The sequence below is a fragment of the Melozone crissalis genome, unplaced genomic scaffold (assembly GCF_028551555.1).
Source record: "Melozone crissalis strain CALT ecotype California unplaced genomic scaffold, PUWL_Pcris_2 ptg000005l_1, whole genome shotgun sequence".
Classification (NCBI taxonomy): domain Eukaryota; kingdom Metazoa; phylum Chordata; class Aves; order Passeriformes; family Passerellidae; genus Melozone; species Melozone crissalis.
The window spans coordinates 41,368,113-41,383,683 of NW_026535783.1; the positions used below are offsets into that span (position 1 = coordinate 41,368,113).

At 34.7% G+C, this 15,571-nt stretch overlaps 1 protein-coding gene across 1 annotated transcript in view; it reads right to left on the reverse strand.

Annotated features, from left to right (window-relative positions):
* The window catches only part of CNTLN (centlein), a 174,571-nt gene extending 159,461 nt beyond the window's left edge, over positions 1–15,110 (reverse strand). Inside the window, 2 exon segments of the mRNA XM_054289514.1 lie at positions 9,100–9,188; positions 15,093–15,110. Coding sequence (XP_054145489.1) covers positions 9,100–9,188; positions 15,093–15,110 — 107 coding nt within the window.
* Between the last annotated feature and the right edge of the window lie 461 nt (positions 15,111–15,571).

Genomic DNA, 15,571 nt, shown 5'->3' on the forward strand with positions numbered 1-15,571 from the left:
ATCCTGACCTTAAGTCTACCACTCATGATATGCCATCATCGTCCCATCTCCTCTCTTAGAGTCAGACTTTCAAAAAGTGAGACTCAATCAAGACACAAAAACCGTATAATCAGCTAGCCTCCTAACTGAACTATGCAAACATCACTTGAAAATTATTACTTAAACTTGTTTTCTAATGCATTAAATGATCTGAAAATCTGGAAAGTTAGATACGTATCCCTAAGGAACTTCAGAGTTGTGAGTGGTTAATTTTTAAACTTATTTTAGGGAGAAAACAGAGGAAGCAGATAAGGGAACCAAGAGCCAGGTAAAAGAACAAACAGCTGTGAAAAACAGTATGCACAGCGAATTCTGATTTATTATTGGTAGTTAAGAATCTTTTGAGCCCTCTGACTTTAGGATGTGATTTCAAAACACAGGTTCAAAGAATAAAGTCTGGGACTGGAGAGGAAAAAAAAGAAACAGATCACTGTTAAAGCAAAAAATACACCAGTAACAGAGCTACATACTAGACAACAGTTCACAGCACATTTCTAGTTGAATGCAGCATTTTCCACCTATTTTCCTTCCAATGCTTGGTAAAGCACTCCTTTAAACAAAGATGTCAAAGAACATAGTTTATAAACAGAGATCTATCATCACAATAATGAGTAGGAAAAGTTTAAATAAATTTAATGTATTTTGCCCTTACAATGTTTTCTTTCAAGCTTTTCTGGATACCACATACTTCTAATGCCCCCAAAAATCATTTAACATGTAACCACCCACAGATAAAGAAAATTGCTTTACTTATTAGAAGTTAAGTACAAAATGGAAGTTGTCAAAAGCCTAAAGTATAAGCTGAAACCTCAAATGCAACTTTATTAGCAGTTTCTCCTGATGGCATAGGACATTTTCCTATGCTTCTTACAAGATAGCTCCCCACAGACAATCAAGGTAGTATTTCAGACTGGAACTTATACATCATATTTGGATCTGCTGTCACACTGTAAAATGGGACTTTATAGGAAATGCAGTCATCATCTCTTCTTTTTTAAAAGGGTAACAAATATTCAGAAAAAAACTCTTTGAACAACTTCATTCCTTGAGCTTTTGTATTTAAAATGTATTCGTAAAAGTCCATTGGAATATGGGGGGGAAAACTCAGGCACTGTCAAGAAGCTGATGATGATCAATGACTGAGACAAACTCCTGTTTAGCTAATTAGAATCACTGATGAGCAATAATGATGTGAGCTAAGAATATTTGCAGACTTCTTTAGGATGAAAAATGGAGTGAAGAGAGGCTGTCAATTTGTACAAGTTCTAAGCTCCAATCAGTTTTCCCATGAGTACTACCTATTTTAAATGTTTAACACAGATGCATTTAGCTACAAAGATTATCAGGATTCAGCTTCCCACAAAAATGAAGAAACAGATAAAATATTCTTAAGTTTGACACATTTCGCTATTATAATTTTCTTCCTGTATTAGGCTGTACTCAATTATACAACAAGACAATGCTCTTAATGTTTGCCACCATTTTAATGGCTTGCCAGCAATGAAACATTAGACTTTGAGGAAACAGTTATCCATGAATGAGATATGAAAACAGCAAGAGCCTTAATATTTAAAAAACCAGAAGTCTGTTCAAGTTTCTAAACAATATCCTTCCTAAAATCTTCAGCAAAAGCAGTATGAGAAAAGAGCTATCCTGTACTGTACCACAAGTCTTAATGAAACAAGCACTTAACTGTTTGTGAAGAAAAAGTAACTTGGAGTCGTATACAATTATGTCACATTTACATCAATTAAATGAAAATAAATTTAATTAATAAACTGAATTTGCTGTTTACATGTTTCATGGAATGCATCCTATCAGTTTTACAAATCGCTGAATTAAAAAAAAAAAACAACAAAACAAATAAAAAAAACCAACCAAAAAACCCCACAAACAATAAATCCAACAACAACAACAAAAACCACAAAACCAACCAAACACCAAAACTAAACAAAAACCCCCAAACATCACAAAACCAAAATCGCATCTACAAATTTGGTCTTTTAACAGAAAGTGAAGGTTACAATGCAAACTTTGGGCAGTGTGGTAAACAGTAAAGGTTGCATTTTAACAGTGTATCTCTAAATATAATAAACTGCTTCGAGAAACAATGTGACTTTTGAAACACATTTCATTGATTCTAAAGGGCTGCAGAACTAGAAAGGTTATAAAATATCAGTTGGTGTGATGCAGCTTTAATTTGATTACCTTATCTCCCTTGTCCTCCAACTTCCAAGTATTTTACAGACTTCAATAATTCACACATTCTCTGTTTGTATTACATAGATAATTAATCACCCACGTGCAAAGTGAAGTTGTAGAGCACAGACTGTCAACGTTATCGTAAATATGGCACCAATATTGTAATTACTGTGTACAGTCACATCCCTGTGATTGCATAGTCATTGGTTAGTAGAAACAGAGCCTATGCCTTAATCTTCCAAGTAGAAACCTCACTGCATTTCCATGTACTAAGAACTGATTTTAAAAAAAAAGCTAAATCATTTTCACTTAATCATGAGTTAAATTTCATCTAAGAGTCTAGAAAATCCTTATACTTCATGAACTACAACTGATATACATAATTACTTTTTTCTTTTAATACTTATAGTAGTACTTACAAAAGATTCAGACAGCATGGAGCAATGAAGAATTTAAATTAATACCACATTTTGCACTTTTCCAAGTGCTCTTCTAACAGTAGTTACTTTCTATAAAAATTATATATACCTATTTTTGTTTCTTTACAAAAATAATTTAAGATCTAATTATAAATGTTAAATGAAATTGTTTCCTTAGTAAATTATCTATAGAGCCAGTTCTATATTACATGATATGTATCAAAATGAAAAGGCATCATTACAGAAACACAAATTTTCTTGCATCTCTAACTTGATTGATTTAATTTATTAGATGATACATTAAGGACTAAGACTCTTATTTTAAGAATATGATGATGTCTTATTTTAAGCAACGTACATAAGATACTAAATGTATTTTTACACCAAAATAGTACAAAAAAAGGTGACATTTTTGCCCAATTATTTTTTCCCAATAATTTTGCAAACATTTTTCATCTAAAATACACAAGTCTTTTACAGTGTTCAAAATATCAGCACTTCAGAACAGACTGCTTTAACATCTGCACATCACCAGGGTTTCCCCCAAGGATTTTTAAATGATGCCTGCCTGTGCTGAATAAAGTGCTAACTTGCACCTTGCATTTCAAACTGTGTCCTGAGCAGCCATCCAGTTGGTACAACACCAGCTGAATTCCCAGAGGCCACTGTTCAATCAGGCTTGACTGCAATTATCATGTCAATATTTTGTGCTCCGATATGCAGATATGCACACATGCAAACTGCATAATACCTTCTTCTCCATGGAATGTTGACTTATGTTCAACGTTCTGAGAATTTTTAATGAAACAGGATATTAAACTTTCATTAACTGTAGAAAATCACAATTATTTGACCTTAGCCAGAAAGGTTGTACTCTTATGCTCTATTATTCTGTCCACTATATTGTGTGATAGTAACTGGACAGTCCATTGTATTTTAAAATCAGACTGACAAAATTGTAATGGCTTACATCTTGTTTACATCATTGTCCTCCTGCCATTGTGTTTCCTGTTAATTTGTAAAAGGGTGTTTTAAGAAAGCTTCTGCACAATGTTTATCGTCCCTTCAAAAAGGTGTGAGGTACACATTTTTAATTTTTTCAATTAACTTGGGCATCTAAAGTGTTCATTCATACAGCACATTCACTTATTCTTTTTACATAAAAAGTACTTGCCATTTTCAGTAAATCTGCATATCAGCAGTCAGTGAAGAATCTATGTCAACCTGTTTATGTTTTTTCCACAATTTGCTATTCACAGGATTCTGCAAACCACAGCAGCATCCTGTGAATAGCAAAGCTCCTGCAATTACCTTTCCAAAAATTCTTTGGTTATTTTTGATCTCTTGCTTTTCCGCCATATTTCTGTCCATCTGTTCACCTTTATACAGATGTAAGTTCTCAGGAAGAACAACAACAAAACTCTCAATCACTGGCACTAACATTCAGGTTGCCATGTTTATTAAGAGTGGCCTGAAATGATAAATCCGTTCTTTGCCTTTGTTAAGACCTGCAATACACAACACTTGAAATCTAGATATGGAAAAACATCTGCATAAGGCAGGCTTTCCCAAGGTAAGTATACCATCTCACATAACACAACCCCCATGTACATCTACCACATCTTCTATCATTGCCACAGTTTGATCATTAATGGGTCCTTCTACATTCCCCTTCCAGAAAAAAGGGAAAGAGTCAGCTAGAAGCCCTAGAGGAAAATCAGTCTGTTGACTTGTCATGCTTGCATGTACTACAGAAGGAAGAGTCTTAAAGCAGGGTTTTGAAGTTCGCAAAAATATTTCAAAACCTTTCACACTCTCATCTGAACCCAGCTCCATTTCAGTTTACACATACATTTACCTAATAAGAGCTATTTTCTAGCAACTTTTTTTAAAATCATAAAAAAATCTTTCAAAAGGCAGCAAACTAGAAATAGCATACTCTTTACATAATACTGAGATCAATAGTATTTAAAGTAGCTGGAAAGTATACTAACATGAGTAGTAGTTTTACAATGGCTTGTTTAAAATACCTGGAGGCTTTTACATATCCCAAAGGCATTTCTCATTTGCACAGTAAAGATAATTTTTTGTTTATATCTGAATATTAAATTGGGAATATAGTTACAGTTATCCAGCAAGAACTGCAAAGACTGCTGAAAAGTACAATATCATTGGTATATTACAGGAATCAGCAACACAGCCATAAAAAAGTACAAGCTATACTTTAACAATTTTAGGGCAGGAGAACTTCTATTTTGGGGCCATGAAAGCATTGAAAAATAACAAACAAATAACAGCAAGGTACTAGTAATTTCTCCCTATGCCCCCCAAATTAAATCTTTTATATTTTCCTGGTTCGTTTGGAAAAAGATACTCTAAGGAATTTTCTAATGTTATAAATACAAATGACCCTACTGTAAAGCTACTATTGCCCAATTCCTCCTAATATTTATCTTCTTTTCTTCATCACACACCTGTGGAGTAAGTTGTAAGGTTCTAAGAGAACATTCTGTCCTGCATCTTTTTATTCTCGCAACTGTAATCTTGTGAAAAAAGCCTAGCTATCTCTTCCATCAATTTAATGACTGAAATATACTAGACAATATTGTCTGATTCTTTATATAAATATATATGATCTAGGAGGGTACACATGCCTGTGTTTTCTTAGGTTCTGTCTGCTTCTGTTACTTATCTGGCTTATATGACCTCAGGCAGTCTCAAAGATTTGGCAGGGAATGGAAGTTTCTGGGTCATGGAATTTTTGGTGGAAAGAGCACATTGAAAAATGAAGTTATGCAAACACTAGTGGTATCTATGTCACAAGAAGAAATAAAAAAGGTTTAAATCCATCCCATTCTTTTGTTTCTATCTCAGAATCTCACAATAAGCCTGAGTAAGATAGAAAAAGTTCTGAACTTGAATATGACTGGGTCTCTGTTGTTCCTAATACAGATGAGACAGAAAAACAATCTGTAAGATTTAAATCTTTTTTATCAGATTTTAGTGTAAATTTTCAATTTCCAGCTCATCTGAAACTCTGTATAATATAGAAAAATGGGTTGCAAGCAGCACAGATCCTCCCAAGTGGCACGCTTCACAAATCATCTTGCTTGTAACAGTTATTTGATCATCCCATCTTTTAAACTCTTTAAATCCATGTATTTTTCCCAGATTAACAAAGCCAGAAAATCTATTGTCCCGTAATTTTCTGGACAGCAGCACTGGTAGATAGCAGATTCCCTTTAAAGGCAATCAATGTACTGGAACTAAGATAAACTGATACTAGCATAAAAAAACAGTATTATTTACTCCTATAAGGTAGGGAACAAGACAAAAACTTATCTGAAAGGATGAGTGTGTGAAGAAGTGCAGTCATGAAACTGAAGCTAGTAAGGAAATCACTATGGAGAGTAATAACTGGAAAAGTTAGGATAGAATTTATGGGGCTGTAATTTGGTTGTGCAGAAGTTTCACAGGTAAAGTTGGGCTAGAAACTATTTCCAAAAAGGCAATTAGACCATTCTCAGGCAAAAGAGTTGAAGCTACATCAATTAAAGAGAAAAATACACACTATTACTCCATCTGTCAAATCAAAGCAACCCAAAAGTTCAAAGTTGTGATTAATAAAACTCCTATATACTGAATGGGTTTCATCCACACCTATTCCAGGGTTCTAAGGAGTAATGATAACACCTAAAAAGATGCTGTGGAAGCAATTTCTTCTTTTTTAATTCCATAATTCAGAGAGGCATGGAGAAACTGTGATATACATGTATAGCCTTGAGTTCAAAAAGGTTCTAAAGCATTAGTGTAATTCTAAAGAGTAGAGGACATAAAAAAACTAGACAAGCACGTTATCAAAAGTATGTTGGCAGGGTTTCACATAGCAATCATCAGCTTCTAAACAGTGCAAAACACATACAAAAAATTTGAGCTTATTATTCTGCTTTTGTCCATCAAGGTGGTATATAAGAGCACCATATTCATTGTAACAATAAGGATAATACACAAAATTACCAAATTCTGTTCTAAATAAAGCATAAAATAATTTAAAGCAATGGACATCTATCATGCATAAAAATATTCCTAGACATGAAAAATAATAAACAAAGAAGAGAGACTTGTGTAGGCACACAGTTCAAGAACTCCAAATAATTGATTTGTTCACCATTATTTAAATGTACGCTTTCTAACAGCTCTATGCTTCAATTCATCCTAAAATCCTGATTATTTTTTATATACAACACATATAAAGAATGTTAATAAGCCTGAATACCTGCTTCTGCCTTCTTAAGCTTCAGGTAAAAGAATTACAATTTTCTGCATTGTTCAGCTATCTATAAAATGTGGCTAGGACAATAAAGTTTTTTAAATTTTTCAGTATAATTGTGCTTATATACATGCAATGCATGTTTACATATATTAAATGCTGTATTTATAGGTTTTAGGCAGTTCTCTCATTTTTTTTATGTTTTATGAAGGAAGATTAATTCTATCACCATGTCCTCATGAAAACATGACCAAATTTTATTAGCAAAGAAATCATTATGGTTTTCTATTTCAACATAAATGAAGAATGCTACAAATTTGTGCATCAGTCTTCATCTTATGTTAAAATTATTTCTCAAATCAAACCAGAAAACAATAGTAAGGATAGCATACTGTCTAAACAGCTAAGTTATTACTCTGTGCAGTTAGGTGTCCCAGTACATAGCCAGCAGTTACTTGATATCATCAGTGGCGATCGTATGTGAACCCCCAATAACAGTTCTCTTTAAAATAACCTGCATGTCCTTACACCATCACTGTCTTCCTCTGGACATGAATCCTTTAGAATATTACCTCTAGTTACATAATCACAACTGTATTTTTGGACAAAAATTTCATTCCAAAATTTAATTTTGGACAAAAATTTCATTTATGCAAGGTAGAACAGAGGACAAAACTATAAAAAACTATTGAGAGAGAAGAGATCTCATCAATACATATAAATATCTCAAAGGGGGGTATCAAGAGGATGGGGCCAGACTCTTTTCAGTGGTGCCTCAACATGAGGCAGAACTTCTTTATGCTGAGGGTATCAGAGCACTGGAACAGACTGCCCAGGCAGTTTGTAGGGTCTCCTCCTCTAGAGACACTCAAAACCCACCTGGACACATACCTGTATAATCTGCTCTAGGTGACTCTGCCTCAGCAGAGAGGCTGCTCTAGATGATCTCCCAAGGTCCCTTCTAACCCTAACAATACCATGATTCAGTGAAATGCACTCCTAGCTAAAGAAGTTAATACTGTATTTTCACAAGTGAAAGAACATGACAAAAGAAGTCCAGGAAGGAAAGATGTGAACAACAAAATGTGCCTTCTAAGATCAAAGCACTCAATGGAAACCCAAAGGAGCCAGGAACCCTCATGAATCTACAACAAGCTTCCCAAGTAAAATTGGCATGCCATTAAAAAAAGTTAAAATCCATTCTTTTTCTCTTTCTTAAAAAATCCCCTTATCCCCTTTTTCATTTTAAAAGAGGGAACTCTTCACACCCTAAGAAAATTGAGTGTTTCAATTCTGACAGCCAACTCATTCACATTCTCCTTATCTTTCACCCACATAATAATCTGAATTCATAAATATTAGTATTCCAAAACAAACAGTTTTGTTTGCATACCGTGATAATTAACTAACATTTACAGGAATCAGATGATAGTAAGCATGATGAAGAAATCATCACCATCACTATCCTCAGAGGAATAAGCTGCAGAAGTAAGATCCTGCTTGTCTGTATTAATGAAGATAGAAGCTTTTACAGTCAGCGACAAGTTCCTCCTCCAGAGGGTGGCTGGGCACTGGAACAGGTTCCCCAGGCAAGTGGTCACAGCACGAGCCTGAGAGAGTCCAAGAAGCATTCTGACAGTGCTCTCAGACACATGATGCAATTCTTGGTGCATCCTGTGCAGAGCAAGAAGTAGGACTCAAAGATTCCAACCTCTTCCAATGCAGCATGTTCTGTGATCGTATGACAGTTATCTCTTCTACTACCAAGTCTTAGCTTTTCACTTCCTCAAGAATTCAGATAAACATAATTTATATATAATTGTTACCCAACAGCTTATGACACTGGAAAATTACCAGTCATTTTCATCCTCTTGCTCTTTCAACAGGAAAAAAAATATGGCAAGACACTTATAATTTTAACATGGCATTGAACTGCAGCACAGCAGTTTCAGTGAGAACAGATTTTAAAGCAGGCTTCAACTTGCACCAAAAAAAAGAAAAACTCTGCAATGTATTCTAGGCACTCTTGATGAAATTGAACAATTAAACTTTTTCAATAAATTTTTAGAACTCTACATGGTTCTCAATTAGAAAGATAAAGACTATGGTATGAACAGGGGAGGTTGGTTGCTTTTTGGTTTTAGTAGCATGTTAAATCTTCAAACTCACCTTTCCACAACCAAGCTGACAGCTTGAGTAAGATCTGACTTTGACACCTCGAGATGTTTCCAAAGAAACTACACAAATTCTTTATCAGCCTTAGAAATAGGAAAAAAAAAAAAAAAGAAAAAACACATTACATGTATAATGCCTTTTACAGACAAAAAAGGTTATACTGAGCATATTCAAAAGACAATTGCCAAGAAAACCCTAATCTAGTGAGAATTTCCTGCAAGTTACTCACTGTTCCATGAAAAAACAGCCGATGGCTCTCTTGAATAAAGAAAGTTTTAACCATAGAGAATATTGAAGTAAAATAAACACCTACAATCAATATTAAAATAGTATGCAATGTAACATATGGCAACAGAAATGACATTATTCAAACAAGGCTCCCTTTTGCTATTATCTGTTACTGACACAATTTCTATTAAATACTAAGCCTAGAATACCTGCTTCAACATTAAGATTTACCACATGCAGCTCTTTATTTTAAAAAATGCAGTAAAACAGTCTTCTAACACGCAGGCATCTAACCTGCAGTATACAGAAGTTTCTGAAAGAAAACTCAAGTGAGCAAGGAAACACTGTTGTTTACAAACAGACTTCAGAAGTTTGTGAAAACTAGATGTCAGCTAAAAGCTTTCCCACATCTGTATTTTCTACTACACATAAGCTGCTATTTTTCACTGGTGTCTTGTTATTTCAATATGATTTTATTACTGGAAGCACCAATATCAGTTATTTTACAAGCTAAACCCATTTGTTGATGATATAAAAATATTAGGGGAGAACAATAAAGGCCAGCAAAAGAGGAAGGCCAGTAAGACAATATATGTATATAAACCATAGTCCAGACTAGGAGGAGACCTACTGAAACAGTTTAACATAAAATTAGGAATTGATAAGCTAAACCCATAGCATAATGGCAGCTAGGCCTATTCAGAAGGGAAAAATAATTAGAGTGCAGCTATGTCTACTAGTGTTTTGGAAACAGAGAATCATTTAGACTGGAAAAGACATTTATGGTCAAGGCATCCAACCAGTAACCTAACATTGCTACAACCACCACAAATCCCTACATGCCACATCTACAGCTTTTAAATACTGCCAGGGATGGCAACACCACCACCTCCCTGAATAGCCTGTTTCAGTGCCTGACAAGAAATTCTTTCTAATGTCAAATCTAAATGTTAAAAACCAAATTGACAAAAAGATCTTGTAATTCAAGACCATTATCAGCTTATGCAAAATGCACTACACCAGAAAGAGTTAATCTTTCTTAAAAGCAGAAAAATTTCAACTGTCTTCCACAGGTTGTGCACAGCCTTTAAAATGCTAACTGTGTTTCTTGCATTTTCAAACAAAATCAAACAATTACTAAAAAAATTTGTGCAAAAAGAGAAAGAGGAACAAGATGTTTCTAAAATGCTTGAAAAAACCACAATCCTTCTCTAATCAAATTAGGTTACTAATGTAAGCATTCTTTTCAAAACTGAAAGTGACCATTCCACATACAAACAGTTAACTAACTGCATTAAGGAGCACTTCATTCATTTTTATAGAAAGGTAACACAAAAGCTGAACTGCACACCAGATAATTAGTAACTCAAATGACTTTGCATCAGTATCCAAGTCTTTGTTCAGTACAAGTGCTAAAAATAGGTTAACTTTCAGCTCAGAATCAAGTTAAAAGATAAACACTAAGAACCATATTAATTGGGTTACTAAGTAAAAAAATAAAGCACAGCCCCTAATTTCATGCTGTCACCTTACACATTTAGTAAACTGAACTTCTATGTATCAGTGGGAAAGACTACAAAAAGAGTGCACTTGTTTCATGTCCTCAGAATAAAAGACAAAAATGCCTTGCCAGGCCACCTGAAGAGTTACAATGTGCGCAGACTGTGAACCAGGCATGACCTACTGCTTCTTCTCAGGCAGAAACAGAATTAAAAATAAAAATGTTTTTCAGATTTGGACAATTGCAACAGGCTTCCAAAAAGCATTAGGATCCACACAGAAGCTGGATTCAGAGTAATTTTAACATCTAAAAAAATTTTGCGCTTATGTTGATAAGTCAGGGGGAAGGCAAACAAACAAAACAAACACACAAAAAACAAGCCACAAAGCCAGACTAAATCTCTCTAAACAACCATAAATAAAATAAGATTTTGTTTTAATTATTTCAAAGGACATTAAATCAGTGATCCTTCCAGCCTAAATGACACTATCACAGAATCAATTAGGCTGGAAGCAACCTCTGAGATCAAGTCCAGCCTATGACCAAACACTGCGTCAGGTGCTCCATGGCACTAAATGCCACATCCAGTCTTTCCCTAAACACCCCCAGGGACAGTGACTTCACCACCTCCTTGGGCAGCCCATTCCAATGCCCAGTTACTCTTTCTGTGAAGAAATTCTTCCTAATGTCCAACCTACACCTCTCCTGGAACAGCTTAAGCCTGTGTCATCTTGTCCTGCCACTGGCTGCCCACGAGAAGAAACTGACCCCCACCCGGCTACAGCCTCCTTTCAGGCAGTCATAGAGAGTGATGAGAAAAGGACCCCTCAGTCTCCTTTTCTCCGAGCTAAACAACCTCAGCCACTCCTCACAGGACTTGCATTCTAGACCCTTCACCAGCCTTGCTGCCTTTCATCATAAGGAAATCTTTGAATCATAATAACAGGAATAAACCAATGTATCTACTCCAATTTTAGAATAATTTTAATTCAAACTTCTCAACTGATCAGAAATATGGAGAGCAGAAATTACATAATAGTGTTTGAGCATTTTTATATACTTAATACAGAATCCACTGTGTACTGCATACGAAACTACCATAAATCACTAAGGAATCAGTCTAAAGGCCACAAAATCATTACAGCAGAGAAGACCCAATAGAACAAAACGCTAATACTATTCTACCTGAAAACACTCAGAAATCTGAGTGTTTTCAGGTAGAATAGCAAACAATCAAAAGTTTCTTATGCTGATTGATGACTTCATGAGCTATGTTTAGTTAATTTTGTTTACCTATTTAAAGTCTTGGATCTGCTAATGAGCATGCTTCCTTAACTTTCCCCTTTACTGCCCTGAACACAAACCACAGAGGTAGCTGTTGGGTTTTCTGTTTATTTTTGTATATATTAGAAGAGCTGAGACCCTTGGGCTTCCATATGAATCTAAGAAGCACCATCAAACACCATGAGACTCCCTACAAGCAGGGGTGTCTGCTTTTTGTCCTACCACGCAGATATATATTTCTGGTCCCAGCTGGGAAACAGTTTAAGGCAATCCAAGAACATGGAAAAGCGCAGAACTTTCAGATTAATACTTCTGAGCACAGCTTTCCACAATTACAGAATAAAAGCAAAAAAAAATGGAAAACCACAGCAACAAGTATTGAATTGTTCCTAATGAACAAATATGTACTATATATATGTACAACGAGAGGGAAGTCTTCACATTCCTCCCACAGTTTTTGCTCAGTATACAGCATGTACGGAGCCTCTGACAACTGAATTTCCACATAAACTTTGCGGTATCTCCCTTTGGTAATATAAATACAAAATAGGAAATTTCAACAAACATTTCTAATGAGAACACAAACACTCAGGTATAAACTATCTCTTTTAACTAAACAAGCAGTTTGATTTAACCTGTAACTATGCCACAAACAGGCTACTTCAAGTTGTCCAAAGAAGAGTAAAATCAGCCACAAATTTGTAGTCACGTCAGTGAAATTGCTACTCCTTACATAACTCTTCCCTCTGTGCTAAAAGAACAGTAGATGAAACAACATGTAAAAAACTCATTATAATTGTAAAATAAATCTTCTTTGCAATAAGGAATACTGAATGACCACTAAACAAACTTCAAAGAAACAGCTACACAGAACAGGCTAAAAGGTGTCCATTAAAAGATAAACAAATAACAACAAATGCAACCACAAAACACAAACCAAAGCCTTCACAAATCCTATGGAAGTAAGTGAAAAGTCATTGGAATTTCCAAAACTGCAAAACAATAATATTTCAATACATGTTGTTTATTTTCAATGATGACAAACTGATAGTTAAAGTTACTACTGCAATTTATGAATGAGCCCACACAGAACTATAAAGAAATGCTGCAATTATATCAACAGGTATGTGAAATTAAATCATCATTTGCCTTTCACTATGCACCCAATATGTACTTTAACTTCTCTAAATGCATGTAAAACTAAGCAATGTCCTGCCTAAGTGTACTTCTGCCAAAAAAATAAGGATGTAAACGCATCTTCAAATGGTACCAGTAAAGAAAAAACCCAATCAAACAAAAAAACCACAACTTCATCCAAAGTTAAAAATATGATAACGTTATTTCACAAAAGGAAAGTTTACACAGAAATGTACAAAATTTATCATTAAGACAACAAAGTATTACAAAGAAATTAGTCAAAGAATGTTGAGTTACCATATGTGGACTTCTTCTCTTTAACATGCCAAACATTTTAATGGCTATTTCATTTAAATCTCAGTAATATGATTAATTAAGCATTTTGCATAATGGAATAAGTATGAGTTAGAAATTGTTAAGGTTTAAGATGAAAAGAAGTTTAAACAGCCTTTTTAAGCTCTTGGCAGAATTCATGGACCTGGTAAAGCTTTTCCCTGCATGGCCCTGGGAGCCAAACAATTTCTATGGAAAAAAGACTGCTTACTTACACTGTTTGAAGCTGGCACAGAAAAACACTGCAGCTGTCAAGGCCTGGGATGTATCAATCTTCAGTTTACCCAAAGAACATTCAGCCTACTCAAGTGCACGTTAACAACTCAAGAGGTCAGCAAGAGTGTACCTCGGATAGCTGAGATTTTATATAAAGGCAGAATACAGATGCCATTTGAAAGCTAGCAAAAATTACTCATTACTTAGAACATATCTAATGTCAGATAAAGATGCTCACCCTGCCATCAAGTTTGCATGCAAGAACAAAAATACTCTGAAAAAAGAAAAGAGCACATTGTGTGTCCCCTGAAAAGTGACACTTTTGCCCTCAGCCTACAGTTAAAGTGATTGTAGTTCATCATACTGAAAGACAAAAAGAATGCAGGCTACCTTAGGCTTTAAATGTGTTCTTTGCCAAGTAAACTGGATTTTTTCTTACTAACTTTTAACAGGAGCAAGCTCAGAAACACTGACAAAAGATAAGCCACTAACAGACATTACAAGGCATAACTAGCTACAGCACGAGTATTTGCTTTCAAGTGAAGCCGGAAATTTATAAAGCATCAGCAGAAATCAAAACTTTGACTTACAAGCAGGAAAAAAAAATATCCTTATTCAAAACATTTTATCTTCCTTTTGGAAGTGAATTCCAAGCATAACTATTTCACTGGCTATTTGGTATCATAAATACCTAAAACTGTATCAATATTGCAGTTATTTGTCTAATGGAAACTTGGAACCATAGACTCTTTTGAATATTTTTATACAGCTTTATCAAGGAGAATTAGATGGCATCTTTTTTTTAAAGTAATTATACTGAATTTACTAAAGCAAAACTTTCAAATTAGCAGTGAAACAAGTATCAAAAGCATAAGCAGTATCTTTTTCTTTTTTTTTTAATCTCACAGAAACTATAAACTTATAACAGTTGGGGCTTTACATTTACAAATAAGTTTAGTTCTCTGTTTAGATGTATGTCATGCACTATGTTGAGAACAAGGATAAACTGAAAAACTTCCCCCCTTTAACATAAATTCATACATCAAGCATCTCAGTTACCTGCAACTTGAAATCAGTACTCTTTTTGATGTTTCACTGTATTTATTTCTAAGCATGTTAATTACTGTTTAGGGGTTCCTATCATAACTTAAATCTTTACAGCATTACAAATTATTATTCACTTATTATTATTAATCTTCTAAAATCTGAAAGACTATACCCTCAGAGCAGAAAAACAAAACATAAACCCCAACCTCTTTACACTCAGTCCAAACAGCCTCTTCCGTACCCCCACCTCTCCAATCATCACTACAAAAACACAAGACACAAACCCTCATTTTAGTTCTTTAATCAGTCCATATTCCCAAGCGGGAAAATAAAGCAGCTGGGAGGACAGAGGGAGCTACTGGTTTACTGTAAATTTTTAATAATAACTCTATAACAATTACAGACCAATAATTTTCTGTGTTATGAATTGAGTATTTCAAAACACGATTGTCAGGCTGGAAAAATTTGTATGGAAATCAAAATACTACATGGTATGGGGCGTGAGGGGGGAAAGCATGAAATAACCTGGCTGGCTGGTATAACCACTGAAAAACCTGCAAGAAAATTTTGTTTATGGATTGTTCTGGGCTCCCTGAACATCTAGGATAGACTAGTACATTTCCAACTGAACAACTCAAGTCTTTTAACAATCAAGCTGATATATACACTTCACATGCAAGTGACAAGACTTGTTTCTCTCTTGGTGTCTTGCAAGATTTT